Source organism: Maniola hyperantus, chromosome 22 (assembly GCF_902806685.2).
Source record: "Maniola hyperantus chromosome 22, iAphHyp1.2, whole genome shotgun sequence".
Taxonomy (NCBI): Eukaryota; Metazoa; Arthropoda; class Insecta; order Lepidoptera; family Nymphalidae; genus Maniola; species Maniola hyperantus.
The window spans coordinates 6,882,843-6,904,567 of NC_048557.2; the positions used below are offsets into that span (position 1 = coordinate 6,882,843).

Genomic DNA, 21,725 nt, shown 5'->3' on the forward strand with positions numbered 1-21,725 from the left:
AAGTTACAAATTTTATTACATAATATTCGCCCTTTTTACTCAGAACAATTAGCTCTTGTTGACATTAAGTCTGTCGCAATGTTGAAGGAAAAGTGTCGCAAACTAGAGGCTGCGAGGCAGCGTTCCGCCTTATTTTCTGAGCCTACTAACAGTAAGGCAACTTTAAGTTCAGAGTTTGCTTACAAACAAGTGACAAAACAGATAAACACACTTTCAGTCACACCTGCACCTAAGGTTGATACAAGTAAAGGCACTAATTTTACGAAAACAAATAAACAACTATGTTACAAGTGCGGCAAGGGTAACCATTCCTTTAAATTTTGCAGGACAGTTCCGAAATTTATTAGATGTTTTTCGTGTGGACGTCAGAACTTTACAGTAAAGACATGTCCAAGTTGTAGTAAAAAGGCGACTAGTAAACCCGCTCCGGACAAAAATTCAAAAAACTAATTAGTAAGAACTGTGCAGAGACACAAGTAAAGAACTTGGTCATTAACAACAAAACATCCCTTTTACCTGACACAGTTCTGTATTCAGTGGATAAACGAGACTTTAGGCCACATTTAAAGGTTTTTGTTGACGGTTTTGAGATTACAGGTTTACTAGATTCCGGTGCTTGCGCGTCAATTTTGGGTAACCAGGCGCACAAGGTTTTTTTGAGATTCGGTTATAAATTGCATAGCAGTGTTGATACCACATTTTCAGTGGCAAATGGAGACAAACTTGATTGCATGGGTTATATGTTTATTCCGATTACTTATAATTCCGTAACTCACATAATAAAATTTTTTGTAGTACCCTCTATAATAGCGGATGTTATTTTTGGCTGTGACTTTTGGAAAACATTTCAGTTAGCCCCTGGCATTTTTGATAATTTAGAATTAATTAAGGCACCTTCTCAATTTTACAATATTTGTGCGATTGATAATAAACAAATTCATACCATCACTTCTTTTGAAAACTTATCATCTCAACAGAAAGAATTAGCCCAGTCTGTAGTAAATAAATTTTTAGATATTTCTTCAGAGAAAATTGGATTGGGTAGAACAAAATTAATTGAACATGTTATTGACACCGGTGATGCCTTGCCAATAAAAATAAAACAATATCCACTTTCTCCCGAAAAGAAGGAAGCTTTAAGTAAAGAGTTAGATAGGATGCTGGAAATGGACGTAGTTACTCCGAGTGAAAGCCCTTGGAATAACCCAGCAATTTTAGTGAAAAAGGCAAATGGAGACTGGAGATTTTGCCTAGATTGCAGGAAATTAAATTCAGTGACAAAGGGGGATTCATACTCAATACCGTACATTCCACAAATTCTAGATAGCTTGAAAGAGGCAAGGTTTTTATCATCGATTGATTTAAGTTCAAGTTTCTGGCAAATTCCGTTAGCTAACGACTCTCAGGAAAAAACCAGTTTTACAGTTCCTGGTAGAGGGTTATTCAAATTTAAAGTCATGCCGTTTGGCCTATGCGGTGCACCAGCACGACAGCAGAGGTTAATGGACCAGTTATTTAATCAAAATTTTTGTAGTGATATTGAAAATGGAATAGTATTTTGTTATATAGATGATATTGTTATTTGTTCTGCTGATTTTGAAACCCATTTAATTTTATTAAACAGAGTTCTGGATAAACTAAAAATGGCTCAACTATCCATAAATTTTGATAAATGTAATTTTTTTAGGAACTCTTTGAAATATTTAGGGTATATAGTAGATGAATTTGGTTTACGCACAGATCCTGGAAAAGTTGCCGCAGTTTTGAACTTTCCGACCCCAAAAACTGCACAGGAGGTAAAGATTTTCCTAGGCACTTGTTCTTGGTACAGGCGCTTTATTAGGAATTTTTCAACCATCGCTGCACCACTCAATAGACTAACGAGTAAAGGAAAGAACGCACCTAAATTTGAGTGGAGCGAACAGGCAGAGGTAGCATTTAATACATTGAAGAATGCGTTGGTAACCGCACCTGTTCTTGCGGTACCGAATTTTGAAAAACCATTCAAAATACATTGTGATGCTTCTGCATATGGTGTTGGCGGTATGCTAACGCAAGAAACCGATGGTTGCGATCATCCCATTGCGTATGTCAGTAGGAGCCTAAATAAAAACGAAAGGAATTACAGCGCGACAGAACGCGAGGCTCTAGCTGTGATTTTTGCAGTGGAGAAATTTCAGGCTTATTTTGGTTCCAAGCCAGTCACAATTATCACAGACCATGCATCCCTAAAGTGGTTCTTAAATTTAGAAAATCCCTCAGGACGACTCGCCAGATGGGGTTGTAGATTATCACAGTATAATTTTGTTATCGAACATAGGAAGGGTTGTGATAATGTAGTTCCGGATACCTTGTCGAGACTCATACACGTAGATGTAGTTGGTGATCGTAATGATAACTCTAGTCAACAAGTTTTGGTAGATGACTGGTATGACAAAACATTTAATGGCTGTAAAATCAATCCAGCAAATTTTCCGAATTTTAGTATTTTGAACGATAAACTATATCGTTACAGTAAATGTAAATACCAGCTTCTCAGTGAGTTCGACTGGAAAGAGGTAGTCCACAAGAACGACATCCTTAGAATTATGCAACAAAACCATGCAGATGCAACTGCAGGTCATTTTGGTGTGTTCAAAACTCATCGCAGATTATCCCTCAGATATTTTTGGCGTGGTATGTATAAGGACGTGGTTGAGTACGTTAAGAATTGTGATACTTGCTCTGCGTATAAACACACGACATCAGCCACTCCAGGTCTGCTAGGGAAGCCTAAAGTCTGCGAGAGACCTTTTCAGGTCATTTCGGCTGATTTAGTCGGACCTTTGCCTAGGTCTAAATCAGGATTTACATTTCTTTTTGTGGTGACGTGTTGTTTTTCGAAATATACAATGTTGTTTCCGTTACGGCGTGCCACAGGTGCCGCTGTTGTTAAAGCGCTAGAGAATTTTGTATTTTTGAACCATAGTGTTCCAGAGACTGTGATTGTGGACAATGGGTCCCAATTTACAGGATCTGAATTCCGTAATCTCATTAAGCGTTATAATATTCCGAAATTACACTACACACCACTGTACACTCCGCAAGTTAACCTTGTTGAGAGGTACAATAAGGTTGTTATGACTGCTGTAGCCGCTTTTGTGAAAGATAACCACAGGTCCTGGGACGAAAACCTGTACAAGGTCCAGTTCGCCATAAACAGTGCGGTTAATGAATCCACTGGATTCTCCCCGTTCTTCCTTGTCCACGCTAGAGAACCGGTTTTAAATGGTTCCTTCTATAAGGACACGGATAAGGAGTACGAGGCCGGAATTCCAAGGGAGGAATACGCAGGAAAGGTTGGAACTTTGGAGGACATATTTGGTCAGGTTAGGAGAAATTTGTTTCAGGCTCATGCAGAGTATGCAACGCATTACAACTTGAGGCGTAGGTCTGCAAGCTATTCTGTTGGGGATATAGTGTGGAAGAAGACCTATCCACAAAGCGACGCTACAAATTTTTTCGCAGCTAAGCTGGCACCTAAGTATGAAAAGTGCAGGGTTGTCAAGGTTTTGTCACCTTTGGTTTACGAACTAGTTAGAGTAGCTGACAACCACCCAATAGGCACTTGGCATATTAAGGATATTAAGAAGTAGATATTTGCCATTACTTAGTTAGGTCTAAACTGTTTGAATATTTAAGTTATCAATATTCAATTAGGAATTTGAATGAGTGTAGTGATGTTCTGAGATAACAGTTACATTACCATGGTTCAGTTGAGGAGGAATGTAGTGGATGTATGTAGGGATGAATATGTGATGATTGGAATGTTTGTGGTAGACCAACCGGTTGAGAAAGTAAAAATGCAAATATCGTACTTTGGGGATAACGAAAGGGGGGGGTTTTGTGTTTTGTTTTCGTTTTCCTTCTAGATAATGGATCATTTCTGTTATTTTTTCCGATTCTGTTCCGAGATCTATTTTCTAGGAGAGTTATTTCGTTTTTTTTTCTCATATTCCGATTTTGATTCGGTTTTATTTTTCCGAATGGGATAGAGAACGGTTGCCATATCAGATGGACCCGTTCACAACCAGATTTTCCGTATTTGTTGAGTAACAAATATTACGATGGTAGTTTAAAAGAGTGAACCACCGTAGGCCTAGACGCATTCTATCAGTCAGCTGAAGAATGATGCCAAGATGTTTCCACTCAAGTGTCTTAGACACCATGAAGTTTTTTTTGTATATATTCTTTTTAGAAGTTAGGGTTGTGTAGTTAAGTATAATGTATAAAACCTTACACTGTTTTCAGTATATTTATTTTGTTAGACAATTTTCCTTGTTAGTAGTAGATGTGCGTTCACGCGTAACTTCTGTGTTTTTTTTGTTTGTTTGTTTCAGGCAAATTGTTAGTAGTTGTTGGATGACGCTGAGGGCAGCGTGGTTCAACCTGTTGAACCTTTTCGTAGGAGGGGAAGTATTGTGACGTTGTAAATTTTGAACTACTAATTAGCGTTTCGCTTTTAATTAAAATCTATTTTGTTCAAAGTATGTTGGTGCCACCTAGCATCAAGGTGCAGAACTACGCGTGGGTCGATGTTCAGAGTTCATTCGAGCCACAATAGATGGCGTTTGCTTCGTTGTCAATTGTCGTAAAAATAAAACAAAATAATTAAATAAAACCATAATATCATTTGTTTATTGTTAAGTCATTAACAAAACGGTTCTTATAATATATCCTTAGGTTCCGCAAATATTCAAAAATGAATTGGCTTTATGATCAAACTAACTGAGAGCGGCCACACTCGGGTTGCGTCTGGCAACACCGATTGCTGAGATTTAGAATTTTCCTGGAGTCAACATGTGAAGACGAATTTTTTTCGTTCCAGGAAAATCTCACTTCTTTTCGCCCATGGCTTCGCCTGGAAAAATACAATAGTCATAAATTTTAGTCATCCTAACGTATTTTCAATGTTTCATCAGTTATGGTGAGTGAAAAATCAAGTAATGTGGATTCGACAAAATGGCGGTTTGGTTAGAGAAAATCCTAATCTCATGATTTCTTTCAGTTCCAGTTATTTTAACTTCCCAAATAAATGAGGATAATGGGTTGTGGGTGGACTTCTGAAAACCATTGGTGGCCAGGAGTTCAATAGGTGAGTTGTGTTTGATCGGGAAAATTCCACGTGTCGAAATTTTCACACAGCACAAATTATAATCTTGTTTTTCTTTGTTACAGGGTTTACGTTTACGTTTACGTTTACGTTTACGTTTTACGTTTAGCTTCAGTTTTCCGTTTTAGTTTTCCGTTTGCGTTTTCGGTTTTCGTATTTATTTCTTTTGCACATTCACGTTGACAACTTAATTGCTATGGATAAGACTTGGTGAAAATCTTTGTAATGAAACATTTCGGTTGTGAAGAATCAAATAAATTGAGTTTTGGATCTTGGCCGATGCCGTCCAGCTACCTTGCAGTCTTCGCACCTACAAGTAAGCAAATGTTTGTATCCTGCAACAGTTTAGTGAACCTTCTTAGTGTATGTGTACAGTAAGAACCCTGTCTTTACTACTGAGCTTTTATTTTGAAACAATTTTATGAATTTTACTGTGTCATTGTCTATTCCATGCCAATGGCATCTTAAATTTAAAACATAGATTTTATGTACTATCTACCTAAGGCATTCTAATGTATCTAAATTAAGTCTTGGCCTTAAGCTAGAATAACTAAGTATTATTAACCATCATTCTGTATTAAGCGACCCCGGTAAAAGTTACATTAAAAACAATTTTGCCTAACATCTAGCAAATTTCATTTATAACACCTCATATGCATTACAAGGGAGTCGACGGCTAGCTTCTATTCTTTACTAGGTAGATAGATCAAGTAAAGTAAATTAAAATTATTTTTTTTTTCCTCTAATCTTTGTAAGGTGGTAGATTATTCCGTATCCGGGTATATTTCTATTCCGCACAATTTACCACCCTTACAATAGGTATATTTTACGAAAATCGAACCGCAGCTAGAACCTAGTTTAACAAAAAGTTAAAATAAAAAAGCATTGTTAGAGCTTTTAAATCCAAAGTTTAAAGTAAGTACATACGTGAAGCTTAAATCCGGCACCTGTACATTACCTTCCATTAGCGTAACAGGGATTAAGCGAACGGGTAACACCGACCGATAGTTCCCATTTGCTTGTATACCCAAACATTTTACGTGTAAAACTAAATGTTTAGTTACATTTTAGAACTATTTATAATTACTTTATTACCAGCTAATGCCCGCGACTTCGTCCACGTAGGTTTAGGTTTATAAACCCCGTGGGGACTCTTTGATTTTCCGGGATAAAAAGTAGCCTATGTCACTCTCTTTAACTAGGTATTTATTTCCATGCAAAAAATTACGCTGCTTGTCCATTGCTTCGATGCGGCGTGAAGGATAAAACCAACAAACTTACAAACAAACATTTATAATAATATGGTTACCTATTGAAGTAAATATGGGTAGTGATGGATAGTGGTGGGTAGTGATATGGATAGTGATTTATATATTTGACTAGATGATGCCCGCGACTTCACGTGGATTTAGGTTTAAAAAAATCCTGTAGGAACTTATCAATTTTCCGGGATAAAAAGTAGCCCATGTCCGTCCCCGGGATGCAAGCTATCTCTGTACCAAATTTCGTCAAAATCGGTTGAACGGTTGAGCCGTGAAAAGCTAGCAGACAGACAGACAGACACACTTTCGCATTTATAGTATTAGTATGGATATGGATGGTTAGTGAAATAAATATGGGTAGTGATGGGCAGTGATATGGATAGTGATTTATATTTGATTGTGCTTGTTGTTGTATTTCTGCTGACGTAAGGTTTCTCATTAGAAGTTTTGTCACGGTTTTATAAGAAACAATGTTTTTGGCCGGCGGTAATCACTTAACATTAAAAAAAATAGCGAGCTCGCTATTTTTTTATTTAACAAGATGATGGAGAAAAATGCTGTTTTTCCAATTTGTGTAAAATGTCTAATTCTTTTTCGCTGTTTGCATCCCTTCATTTTTAGCCATTATTGAAACGAATCGAAGGAATAGCGCATTTATTTACAACGGCTGGTATGATAGGTAGGTACCTATAATATTATGACGATTTTACATTTCTAATTAGATACTAAGATATCATTCGTAATGACTAATGACACTAAACCAACAAGAACTAGAATTCGAATCAGGAATTGACTCAATCACAATATTATCCACACAAAAAACCCACTGTCGACCAATAAGAAAACATTAAATTAATTTAATTTTAAATAAATCAGTCCTCATTTGAAATTAGAATTCCAAAAATAGTCGTTCGAATTTTAAAAGAGCCAATAAGTATGATGCATTTACAACTCGTTCTGTAACTGACAGCGTACCGGCCAATCAGATAGCGAGATTAAAGTGGCGCGTTCCTATTAGAATTTCAAAGGATTTATTTTGTTTGTTGTTGTCGTTTCGAATGAGAGGTTTATTTTTGTAAATGCAGCTTAAAGACTGCTGTAATTATCTTATACCTATTATTTATATGATCCTACCTATTTAAAACACTTGTATGTAATTTTAGATGATGCCCGCGACTTTGTCCGCTTGAATGTACATTTTTTTTTTCAAATCACGTTGGAACTCTTTGATTTTCCGGGATGAAAAGTAGCCTATGTCACTATGCCACCTATCGTGGATGCAAGCTATCCCTGTTGTCTGCCAAATGTTCTCAAAATCAACTAAGCAGCTATGAGTTGTGAAAAGATAAAAGACAGACAATTATAATATTTGTGGTAGGTATCGTACTACGTTCTTACCTAACTGTGAATGAAAGATATCTCAACACAGTTTAAACAGGCAGATGCAAAAGATGTGTCGTATCTGTTCTTCCAACATACTAGCTTACTCCCGCGATTTAGTCTGCGTGGACTACAAAAGTTTCAAAGCCCTATTTTACCCCCTTAGGGGTTGAATTTTCAACAATTTTTTTAGCGGATGTCTACGTCATAACAGCTATATCTGCATGTCAAATTTCAGCCCGATCCGTCCAGATAGTTCTGCAGTTAAGCTGTGCGTTGATAGATCAGTCAGTCAGTCAGTTAGCTTTTCCTTTTATATGTGTAGATAACAAATATTTGTAGTAATATTATGTGCCCCAAATCATTGCCTTTTGCCATTTGAGTTCTAGGTCTTATCTACTCTGGTGCTTTCTACGGATCTCCTCATTTCTGACTAGGATATTAAAGGAGTAGGAGATAAATACGTACGTCAAGGGTCTAGTTTAAATGTACGGAACCCTAAAAATAATAATAATTAACTCGAATGGCCACATATTTATTTTTAAAGGTCTTTCCGAACCCCACTTCACGCAACGATTTTTAAATCGCGCCCGTTGCGCCCCGCGCTCAAACTGAGCGGGCCTTTTACACACATCGATGATTACTGATTCGGGGGTCGTGTTTCCGAAAGAGCGTAAGTAGTAAGTATTTACCTATAGGAAGCTCAAAACAAGTAGTCCAATCTGAAGTTGCAACACGGCGGATTGTGCAATGTGCAAGTCATAGTCTTCTTCTTCTAAATATATAAAAGGATTGACTGACTCACTGATCTATCAACGCACAGCTCAAACTACTGGACGGATCGGGCTGAAATTTGGCATGCAGATAGCTATTATGACGTAGGCATCCGCTAAGAAAGGATTTTTGAAAATTCAACCCCTAAGGGAGTGAAATAGGGGTTTGAAATTTGTATAGTCCACGCGGACGAAGTCGCGAGCATAAGCTAGTTAATACATAAGCTCCCTTGAGATGTATTTTTAATTGACTTAAAAAAGAAGGTGGTTCCAGGGGGTACTTTCAGGGGGAGGGGATGCGTAAACGTATTTAAAAAGGATAACAAAAGGTAGTTGTGGGTCAATTATTACTTATCTCCGAGCACGAATTCAATACCTACGTCATGTAATATGAATGTATGTCTATTGATAAAAAAATTATACAATAACAGAGGCATCTAATTAATAATATATTGCTTATGGAATCAAGTAGGTGTATCAAACGCCGAGTTCAATGACCCAACGCGCCGAAACTCAAATGATATTAGGCGCTCTACCGTCATGGCCTTTCATAAGCTTAATTATAATTCAATATACTTAATAATGTGTGTAGTCAAGCCTTAAATCCCACTACCGAATATGGCCTGAAAGCAGATCCAGCGCTTGGACTGACAAGTGTACGCTGGGCGACACGCGAATAATAATTAGTGTGTAAGAAAATGTGTTTTATTCCATTTATTTTAAGAACTATACTTCTGAATATGGCATTGGAAATTAAGAGATATTTGAGGAAAAGGCGCGTCCATGGTGCGTCAATATAAAAAAAGTTTGGTTTTTAGGTAACGAATATTATTAAATACAAATATCACCCGAGCGAAACCGGGTGGATCACCTAGTTAGTCTAAATAAATAAAAGGAAAAGGTGACTGACTGACTGATCTATCAACGCACAGCTGAAACCACTGGACGGATTGAGCTGAAATTTGGCACTGCCGCATGCAGATAGCTATTATGACGTAGGCATCCGCTAAGAAGGGATTTTTGAAAATTCAACCTCTAAGGGAGTAAAATAGGGGATTGAAATTTTAGTAGTCCACGCAGACGAAGTCGCGAGCATAAGCTAGTTATTATTAAAATTAGAATACGATACAAGAAAATAAGAGCAAAGATAACAATCTTAGTGTGAGCTGGAACGTATCAAGTTTCGCGACGCTACATGACGCACGCGCAGCGAAGCTATCCCAACTAAACAATATGCTGCAATATTCTAATACACACCATACATTGACGTTTCCGCTATAAAATAAAAAGACCCTACCATTGTAGCTGTGTAGCATGATTCATATTTTTAACTGACTTTAAAAAAGGAGGATGTTCTCAATTCGTCGGATTATTTTTATTTTTTAGGGTTCCGTACCTCAAAAGGAAAAAAGGAACCCTTATAGGATCTTATACACAATTACAAAGTAAGTAATTAATCATAATATTATTATGTTAAATTTTGTAATGCTGTCAATTTTTGCTAAGGGCATAACGCGGTTGCCCAAGAGTGGCAGCATTACAAAATTTTACCAAATCGTTAACTGTCCTTCGAAAGTCTATTTATAGCCTTAACAATTGGGTATTTGACTCCAATTTTTTTATTACTTTTTATAAACTAGAATTAAAATAATGACGTAAAAAATAATGACGAAAAAACTAATTAAATCAATCAAATGACAAAAAAGTTAAAAGCATTTAAATATTTCTGATTAGACAGAGATAGCAATACAGCATTTTAACGTCGCACCTATTAATGCACATAGTAGCTTCGTGCGGTTTCATACAAATTTTCGTTTTGCGAGAAAGGGATAAAAGACCCTCCCACTCCAAAATTAAAATGCCTGTAACTTTGTAAATCTTTGTTAGATTTTAATATTTTTTCAGCGTACGTCATTATTTTTATGCTAGTCTATAATAAAGTATTAGTAGTAAGTATTTATCGAATTCAATAGTAGGAAAATACCCAATTAATTGACTTCTCGTCCGTTAAGAAGCCTGAGTATTCTAACCAAAATGCTTCTAAAATAATAGATATTTATTTACTTACTTGAAAATAATTGTATATTACTTAGACAAAAGTTTCGCGAATAAGGTCAAGGTTTTAAGACTCTAAAATAATAATTGTGTGAAAGTGGGAGAGAATATTCTGATGCCTACCCTAATAAAATTTTACAGCTCTGTAAGTACTCGTACCTACAGTACGCAGAAGAAAGTAATGTACATCGGCCATTAGAATGACATTTCGGCTCTCTCTCGGTTCTCTTTCACTCATACCTATATTATTCATCCAAGTATATGGTGCCTATATGACGTTTTGTCGGTCTCAACGACAAAGACAATGCTCTGCAAATTTGCTGTCTCCTTCTAAAGGTACGTTACTTTTTGCCACGTACTGTAGGTACACGGAAATTTTAAGTTTCGTACGAAATCTTATAACGTTTTAAGGTAAGGTGCATGGATCTTTTTCTGGTAAATGGCAAGGTAACAAGTCATAATTAAATAATAAAAATCACGGCTGCCTTGCCTAAAAACGAACTAAAAACTAAAAATTCACATTTTCAAAATGGCGCCATACATGCGCCATTTTAAATGTGTTTTTTTACATGTATAGCCGCTATGATGTGAAGAAATCGTGTATCAAGAATATGTGTGATGGTGGGTTAAAGAAACTATATTTGCATACATTTAAAAAAACAGTGAACCCTGAAAACATTACAGTCCTTTTTTAGACAGTCGTGTTTTACTATTTAAGTACAATTATTTAAGTACTTCGCAGTTGATGATAATATAATAATTAATCCTTCAACACAGCGAATGTAATTTAGCTGCTGCGAATTATGGACCAGTGTATTATAATTTCTTGGGCATTGAGCAAGCAATGGACCGTGAATAATCCCATAGTGTTGGGTCATAGATCATTCTCGCGCTGCGCGGGCGTTTTCCCGTCACTTTGACATTGACAGGTGTCACTAGGGATGCGCGCACGCACGTCGTTGCGTCGAGACACAACGATAGATCATGCGATAGTGGTGTACCCGTGTAGGTGGTCTCGTGTGACACGTTAGAACAAAAGCTCAGCTATCTAACCTATCAGGTTTTTATCGATAGCGATGTTAATTAAATTGAATGTAAAATGAACGTAACGGTAGATAGGTTCTTATAATGATGCGTCATTTTTTCTTAAGTTTGTGATGAAGATTTATTTTTACATAAAAAAGGCGGTTTCTATTTTTGTTCGGCTAAGGGCAAGATAGTTAATACGGTAGGTACCTAAGCATATAAAAGTACTAGCACAGTTTTACGAAACTATACCTACGTAAAACAGTGGTAGGTAGGTACTAGGTAAACACTATCAATGCAAAAGTCTGTTTGTCTGTTTGTTACCTTTTCACACTCATCAGATTAACTGATTTTGACGTTTGGTAAGTGAGTAGGTAGGTACAGGGACAGCTTGCATCCCGGGGATGAGCAAAGTCGTAAGCTTATTTTATCGCGAAAAAACAAAGACGTCCCCATATTTTTAAAAACCTAATTCCACACGGAAGAATTGAGAGCATCATTTATTGTAAAATTACGAATTAAAGTTGTTCCCATTGTGGTATAAACGCGAATCATTGGACAAAAAAATTGTTACAGAATGAGAGGCGCGATGAAAGTAACTTTCCACAAGGGAGGGAGAGGGTTTGCATAATATCCGATCCGATATATTATGTCTGAACTAAAAATCGATTACTTTCTTACATAAAATAAATTAAATCTTCATTGGTTAACTTTTTTATTTGTTTAAACAATAAAACAGAAATTCATTGGGTAATTAATTTAGAAACAGTAGAACACTACGCTAGGTAAGTCAGTTCGTGGTAACAAGGTCATATTATGGGCCGTGTCGTGTATATATGTAGCGTATACCTTATACGTATAAACTAAAGTATACCTACTTATACGATTCAGAGTTGATAAGTAGATACTAAAATCCTACTTCTATAATTTAAAAGTTATAACTTAATATATTTTAACAGCATGTAAATATTATAAACGGTACATCACAGCTGATGGAAATCGAAATCTTAGGTGAAACTTACCTATGAGGTATATTATTTGTGGAGAATGTAAAAGGCGAGTTCTTAGGTAAGTAGCCATCTATCTACTTACTCCATGCAACATTTAATACAATTTTAAATGTCCCGATATCGTTAAAGTTTTTTCGATCGTATTGGAATTTATTCCGATTGATATCGCATGGTTATCGCATCGGATGGTGTACCAGCGTTACGCAATACGTATTCCCCACCATTCAACATCAAAACCGACACAGACAAAAGCATACATTCCAGCAGACTCCAGAGGGGCCGTCTCCCTCGGGATTAGAATTACTATTACCTATCCACATTGGCATTATCTATAAACATTTTAACGTACACGCTTAACCCGCGGAGACCCGGGTTCGATTCCCCGGTGAAAAGCGGTTGGGGTGCGGTCGGAAGGGGGTTTTTGCAATTCTCTTAGGATCGCGTTTAGGGATTGGGTCTGTTATTGTGCAGTTGGTTATCGGTTTAAACTGTTCTGGTCTAAAGAAAGGTTTGAAAAACTAGTCTTTACGTAAGTACCTATCGGAAAATAAGATTGATTTGAAATTACATAATGTACTTTTAGATTTTACGGAAAATTAAGGCGATGTTTCCATTGTTTGCTACCTATAACTATGAAAATCAAGTTAGAATAAAATTTAACCTAAGTGTTTCTTGAACAAAATTACTTTATGTTATAATCAGCTACTTTTAATGGTAATTTTGACTGTTGTTGTTAGATAGGTAGGTACTTATACAATTACTACCAATTAACAGTTAAGCTTATCTAATAGCCCTTCATTTTGATAAAAATTTCAAGTGAAAAGAGTATTTTTAGCATCATTTGATCAAAAGTACAAGTGTGTAGTTTTGTCTACCTGTAGAGACTAGTTTGTACCTACTAATAAAATTTAATTAGGTATCTCCTTTAGGTAGAACTCTATCCTTTAAAGGATTCATTGACAGGGAAATAAATATAAAGGAACAACGATAAGTAATTAGTAAACAAATTAAACAGGTACAGGTAGGTAATGTTGTATGACATATAAACGTAAATTGATTGTTTTGTGGTAAACATTCATTTGCGCTTCAAATAGATTTTCATTATGTTGCGTTGGTAAATTGATTGAATGGGAGATTTAATAAAAGCATATCCTGAATAAAAGCTGTGTTTTATCTGATTTAATTAAGCACTAGATGATGTCCGTGACTTTATCCACGTTCATTAAAATTATTTATGTCATTCTTCAGTTCATGGGAATTATTTGATTTTCCGCAATGTCTACCTAGTCCGTCCCCGGGATGCAAGCTATCTCTGTAGGTAGGTACCAAATTTCGTCAAAATCGGTTAAGCGGATTGACCATAAAAAAGTGACACAGAGACAGATTCTTTTTTCACATTTTAAAATTAGTAGGTATGGGTTATTTTGTAGTAGGTTTTAATTACATTTATTTAGCAGGTAGGTAGGTGGTAGCTATTTTTTTTTAGGCATTTGGTAACATCATATTAATTTTGTAGATTGATACTTATTATGAAAATGCAACGGTTTTATAAACTACCATTAATAACGCAGTACGGTACGGCACGCACACAGGAGCACTGTTCGAAAAACCTGGCCAAAATTTGTTCCAAGAAAAAAAACCTCCGAAGATGATCACATCTCGAAAATGGAACACCTTGATTATGATGTAACTCGAGTGATCCAGTTACAAGAGTGCGTATAAACGAAAATGAAACTCCGTAGGGCTACATAACACCCAAATACGTGACGCGAGGGCTCCAAAATGCGCCGCAAAAGTGTTTTAGCGGTCTAGTCTAGCCTTTGATGTTCATCTCCGAGATGCAAGCCATTTTGGTCAAAATCGGTTAAGGTCGTGAAAAGGCGATAAACAGACAAACATACTTTCGCATATTTCATATAACTATTAATCCTAGTGCCAGCGGTTTTTATTTTTATTTATAGACATTTATTTTGAGATAGGTAATAGTACGCAAGAGGTCGAGAAGGCAATCAGGGTATGAGGCGGGGGGACGCCCCGCACACCCACGCGTCATCCGCGCTCGCCCGCATAGGGTTAGCGTGGGGGCTGTGCGCGCGTGCGGGGCGTTCTATCTCCGATTGTCATCTCGACCTGTCTAGGTAGGTACTTACACACACTGTTCGAAAAACCTAGCCAAAATTTGTAAGTACCTACCAAGGAAAAAATCATAAACATCCGAAGATGCTCACGTCTCGAAAAGGGAACATCTTAATTACGATGTAACTCGAGTGATCCAGTTACAACGGTGCGTGTAAACGAAAACGAAACTCCGTAGGGCTACATAATACCAAATACGTGACACGAAGCCTCCAAAATGCGCCGCAGTAGCGTTTTGGCGGTGTCCGGTTACGCGGACCACTGCTCGATCGAGCAAGACACAAATTAAAATACCTACTAAAATTATGTTTCAATTTTAAAATTTTGTCCACTGATGTAATCATCTGACACAGTCCACTACTTATGTGTAATGAAATATTTCGGTAGGCAGTAGCGTGCACAGAGTTCGAAGCCAGGTTAAGCATTAGTAAGATAGGCCTTAGATACACCTTATATAGACCTACTGAATGGCAGGTCATAAAGAAAAAAGGGCACTGGTCATTTCAACTAGGGTAAGCAGTACTTTTATGCCTCTATGAAATGCACGCCACTGTCGGTAGGTACCTACATTTTTGTAATAAGGCCGGCACCACACGTTGGTGCCAACGCTCGTACCAACGTTGGTCGGTTATTTTCGTGAGGCATCCACATGTTGGCTATTATTACCTTTCTGCCCCGTCAGAGCCAACGTGAAGATGTCCGATAGGTACAGAAATCGAAATTGCTCTAAGCGCTTTTACAGTAATAAGTGCATGTAATTGGTGCCCGTAAAAAGGGTTTTCCTAGTACGGATGCCAAAGCACTCGGGATTCGGGTTTTACTGTTTAAACTAAGTTTTAACTTTAACAGCTGTAGGTAGTTTCTAGGTAGGTAGGTATGGTGGAATAGGTAGGTACCTAATTTTTTGTTCCCTAGCTTAATATCAACTTAGCCTGTAGGTGCCTACTTATTTATAATTGCATTTGTCTGCTCTGACAAAAAATTCTGTTCACGCCACAGATTTCCACTAATTATAAGAGCAGGTGTCAATCAAACGAGAGGATTATAACATAACAAAGACACAGATAGCATCGTGTGTGAACTTCGTGTGTAATTTATACAATCCCAAGCACTCGATTATTCTCACAACTGAAAATTCCACCATTTCCATACATATCTGGACTTAACCATCAATTCCTATGCCGTCATAAGCAGTTGATAGCGGAAAAGGACAGATGTATGCATTCGGCGCGCGAGTAAACGGGATAAAGAATGTTTGTGCAGTCAGGCGTAAACGCGGAATTATAGATAGGCTGTGGCAACTGGCAGCTGAAAGAAAAGTGACGTAAGTCGAAAAAACAACCCAAAAGTGTTGTAACTGTCACCTTTCATTTATTTGCGGTTATTTTAAACTATTGATTGGTCATTATTATAACTAAAAACCGGTTAAGTGCGAATCAGACTCGTACTCGAAGGGTTCCGTACCATCGTACAAGATAATTATCTACCTAATTTAGAACGCTGCAAGTAATGTACAGATTTAGTAATTTTTTTGTGACCAAATTTTAACCATTTTTATCCATATCCTGGCGTGTAGTAGGTACCTAGGTATGTTAGCCATCAACAGATTCACTTTCAAAATATTTTTGTATGTTTTGCATTAATGTCGTTGTTAAGTCTACGTTTCTTGCTACTACTACCTGCCAATATTTTTTCTGTTATTTGTCAACTGGATAGGTAGGTAGGTACTTACCTACTATAAGGGTAAAACTTAAATTAAGCTTGTTATTTTTGAATTTGATAACTTTAATTGTTAAGTAGTTATGTGTGTGTGTGTGTGTATGCGTGTGTGTAAATGGGAGTGTGTGATTGCATGCATATTTAGATGTTAGCTATTTTTTTTTTGATGAATAGAATAGAATATGTTTTTATTCATGTAAACTTTTTACAAGTGCTTATGAATAGTCAGGTAGTTTTAATTTAATTTATCACTGGTTCGGAATGCCGTTACTACCGAGAAGAACCAGCAAGAAACTCGGCGGTTGCTCTTTTTAATTTTTCAACTTACAATGTTATTATACCGTTATTGGTAGATGGTTTCTGATTTCCTTTTTAAATTTATTGTTAGATAGGTAAAATAAGTCAAACTCAGCGTACCTACCTACTGTTTATTATAAGTAGGCACGTACGTACCAAGCGTGGAATTATAATTTCGATCGTGTAACAAAGCTAAATAAAACAAAAAAATGAAAGGTCGCGTCGGAGGACCAACAAATCTGTCACTTACGCCATTCCGCCGCGACGTCATAATCGATTGTTCCACGTATTTTTGTCTCGCAACGCGGTAAGAAACATCACGCCCATTCGACCGTTATGACTAGACTACGCAACTCGCAATAAATACCTATCCCTTTCTAACACACGTGACAGTTGCATCTTTCATCGCCAATGCCCATTGGGCCGTGCGTGCGACAGTCATAAAAATAGCCCCTTCACGAATCTACAAGGTAAGAGGGATGAACGAGGCATTCCAATTTTCCCTCTTGTTATGGCTATATAGGTATTTTTGTTGAGGTATTTCTGTGTGATTTAAAGATTATGTATCTTTAGATAGTAGATAAAGACATTTAAATGAGATTATTTAAGTAAGTAGGTATGTACCTACCTATAGGGTAAAGCTATGATCATCGAATAAAAAGTTGCCATTCCAGTCTTAAAAATAGAATCCAACTGATTAACTAAAGAAGAATTATCTGTACTAATAAGATTATAAAGAGGTAAAGCTTGCATGTTTGAATGTAGGAGGTACCTCCTACATTCACTGCCTATAGCAAAACCTTTTCTACATTATACCTAAATTCTCTTCTATGGTACCTACCTAAGTAACCGAAGAAGACACGAGTTCAATGCGTAGACTTCCACAAGCTTTTCGAGCAGCACTTAAATTCCTAAAAGCTAGCAAAAAACCTCTTTTTCCAACCGTCTTGCACTACTTATAATAATTGGCATCCTCAATTTTAAGATACTCCCAATCATAACTAACAATAGGTACCTTCCAAAAATCCGCGGCTTTGTCACGAAATGTTTACACTCGTTCACAATAGACTGAGTTTTGACATGATTAACAGAAAAATTGGTGCTATCAATTGAAAAAACTCTTTTGAATTTTTTTTTGCTGACGGCAGATGTCGCTCGCAAACGTCGGGCTCGATTACCGATCGTGTCACGCAAAAATGGCTTTATTTTGAGATATGATAGTTTACATTGGGACTGTGGTTTGACATTCACGAATGTGTGGGTGCAACTTTACTAAAATAGATTTCTGTTTTCGCTTTGGTTATGTTACGTTTTTTTGGGTGATAAGTGTATGGTAATTATACTATAGTAAGTATAAGAAGGTTCAGTTATTGAATGAATAATATAATAACTCTAAAATGAGTAGGTAAGTAAGTAGGTATAGTTCGCGTAAATAGGTATACAGGTCGAGATGGCAATCGGGGAGGGAACGCCTCGCACACCCGCGCAGCCCCAGCGCTAACCCGGTGCGGGTGAGCGCGGGTGACGTGCGGGTGTGCGGGGCGTCCCCTACCTCGTACCCCGATTGCCATCTCGACCTGTCGCGGACTATAAGTAGGTACACCTACCTATTTCATTCACACATGTAACATTTTGAAAAGCAGACTACCTATCTTTTCAAAACAGCTGATTCAAAATAAAAAGTTAAAAAAGGTAGGTATGTAGGTAAAATTGAAATAAATCATCGATCGCATATTTGTTAAGAAAAGTTTGGGTTAATAAAATTTCAAGAATTTATGATCTCTCAGTCAATAATAGTGACCGATTTGTATCGACAATGCCGATACAAAGAGACCCGAACGCGAGGTTTTATAAACTGTCATCAATGGCTCGCAGAATGGACTTTAAGTATGATATGGTCCAAGATCCCAGTGTCGCCAGACGTTACTTATTTTCTGAGAAACGAAATGTGTGTGATAGAATTTTTCTTTATTTATTCCGATACAAGATAGCCCTTGACTGCATTCTCATCTGGTGATAAGTGATGATGCAGTCTAAGATGGAAGCGGGCTAACTTGGAAGGAGTATGGCAGTTTTTATTAAACCCATACACCTTTGGTTTGTACACGGCATCGTACCGGAACGCTAAATTGCCTGGCGGCACGGCTCTGCCGGTAGGGTGGCTACTAGCCACGGCCAAAGCCTTGAACCAGAGCAGATCAGAAATTACAAAATTCCAAACCCCTGCCGGGAATTGAACCCGGGACCTCCCACTAATAAGACCACAGTGCTTACCACTGGGTCAGGGAGGTTGAATAGTGTCAGTGTGCACTTTTTACGTATCGACATAAGTACTTACCTACGCATATTTGCTGGCTTGTGCCGAGCGCCAATTTAGAGATAGGTATCAATTCCTAAATATACGTAAAAATATTACTCACTTTTTAGAAGCCTGAGTGAGGATTTTTATGTAGGTATATTTCCTCAGTATCATAATATAAAAATTAGGACTCTGATTATAACTAAGACTACTTAGTTAAATGTTGTTTTTTTGCGAGCTTGAAAACGTCTGGCAGAAATCATCGCCTGTTTAGCCTCATAAAGTATGGTAGGGTTTACACTACTGTATCCCACACATTTGGTTTCTCAGAAAATAAGTAGCCTCTGGCGACACTGGGTTCTTGGACCCATACAAAGAGACTCGAACGCGAGATTTTATAAACTGTCATCAATGGCTCGCAGAATGGACTTTATAGCTTGAATGCTTCTTGAAAAGGGACCTCTGGACAATAGGAGCGTTGAGCTCTGGGCATATGGTCCAAGAGTGTATAAATTTCAAAAATTGTATTAAGACTGTTGTACCTCGAGTGGCCAGCTTATTGTATAGCTGCAACTGTCTGGGTCGAATAGAATATTTTGTTTGAATATATTTTGACATGGGCAATGTGTGTCTCTTGAAATCTATTAATAATTTTAATTATGTTTGACATTTGCTTATTCCACTTTGAATTTACGAAATAAATTATTTTATCCTATTATTCTTATTTATCGTCTGCAATCTGAACATTAAGGTACGGACAGACGTGCTCAAAAAAAGCGTGCTTTTATGCTAGCTTAATGTTAGCATGCTCATGCAACTGTTCACATTTGCCAGCAATAAGCATGCTTAAATAAACTGTAGAGTTATATGTTGTATGTTGTACTGAGTACATGCTAATAAGCAAACCCTGTTCAGACGCGCTCGGAGCACGCCCAAGGCTACCCGCGCCTCAGGTAGCATGCTCGAAAATCAAACGTCGGTTGATTTTTGAGCATGCTCGAAATAAGCATGCTCATTACATGACACACGTGCTACTAATGAGCACTTGCTCAATAAAAGCATGCTTTCGTGCTAGTAATGAGCACGTCTGTCCGTACCTTTATTCAATACCTATATTCTCCTTGTCTGTCAATTGTTTGTGACTTGCTATAAGTACCTACTTATCTAGGTACCTAAAGATCTTTTAGCGTAGTCTATCATAAATATTTAGACTAGTTATTACCTGACACATAAAACTGTATTAATAATTAATATGCTTCCTATACAAACACCAATTCACGAAAAATATATTAGATTCGTTTACAAAATTGAGTAGGTAGGTAGGTACCTACTGACGCTAGAAATACCTATTTGCAAAGCTACTCACTCTTGATATATTTATAAAGGAACACATGCTATAAATATTTTCAAATATAGGTACCTACTCACTATAGAAATATTTTCAAAGGTACTTTACGCTTGAAATATTTGCAAAAGTACCTACTCACGCTAGGAATATTTGCTAAGGTTCCTCTATACCTACTCACGATGCTAGGAATGTTATTTGCAAAGGTAGGTAGTAAGTACCTACCTACTCACGTTAGAAATATTTGCAAAGGTACTCACGCTAGGAATATTATCGTTATTGCACACGTTTTCACTGAGCAGGCGATCCCGAATCTCCCAGGCGAAGATTGACGGGCACTCCCGCTTGTAGTCGGCTATCTTCTGCACCACCGGGGTCGTCGCGACCCGCGGCTTCGACCCGCCGATCGCGCGGGGCTTTATTGACCCCGTCTCGTAGTACCTGCCAACAAAAACCAAAATTGCAGACAGGTGTTAAAGTAAACTATGTGCATACCTTTAAGGCAGATCTACACTTGCGCACGCGCACGAATTATGCACACAACGTGCATCATAAGAACATAATGCGGACGTGACCACGAGTGGTTTGCGAGCGGTTCACGTGCTTGTTGTAGGCATTTAAGTCATGGTGTGCACATGTTCGTGAGTTTTCGGGAGTGAATACAACATGATTACAGTAGGTACGCGGCTGAAAGTAATGTACATCGGCCTTTAGAATGACATTTCGGCTTTGTAGAGCGTTGTCTCTGTCACTCATATCTACCTATAATATGACGTTTTCTCGGTCTCAACGACAGGGACAACGCTCTACAAATCTGCTATCTCCTTCTAAAGGTCGATGTACATCACTTTCGGCCGCGTACTGTACTTATACCTGTACCTGTGGTGTACACACGAGTAGATATATAGACCAGAGGGGAAGCTTCATACTAGCGGCTGGCTGTAGGTTCACTCACTCTAGCGCAGCTCACGCACACCACGACGTGTCACGGACGCTCCGTTTGCCGCCAAACTGGGCGCACGGAGCGTCCGTGGCACGTCGTGGTGTGCGTGAGCTAGTGTGAAGCTTCCCCTCTGGTCTATAATATCTACTCGTGTGCCTACTGCCTACACTTTCGCGATATGCACGTGCGCAGTCACATTGACGTGTGTATAGGTAAGTATATTCGATTACGTGTTTTGTGCACGATTCGTTCGGGTACGCAAGCAACACCTTTGGATCTAATTTGTCGCAAAATCTACACTATATTATATAGTAGACACATTTTTAGA

General features: G+C 37.7%; 1 protein-coding gene across 1 annotated transcript in view; it reads right to left on the reverse strand.

Annotated features, from left to right (window-relative positions):
- Positions 1–21,725, reverse strand: part of toy (twin of eyeless) — a 93,896-nt gene that overhangs the window by 41,045 nt on the left and 31,126 nt on the right. The window contains exon 5 of the mRNA XM_069506247.1: positions 20,715–20,895. Within this exon, the coding sequence (XP_069362348.1) occupies positions 20,715–20,895 (181 nt within the window). The remainder of the gene's footprint in view (positions 1–20,714; positions 20,896–21,725) is intronic.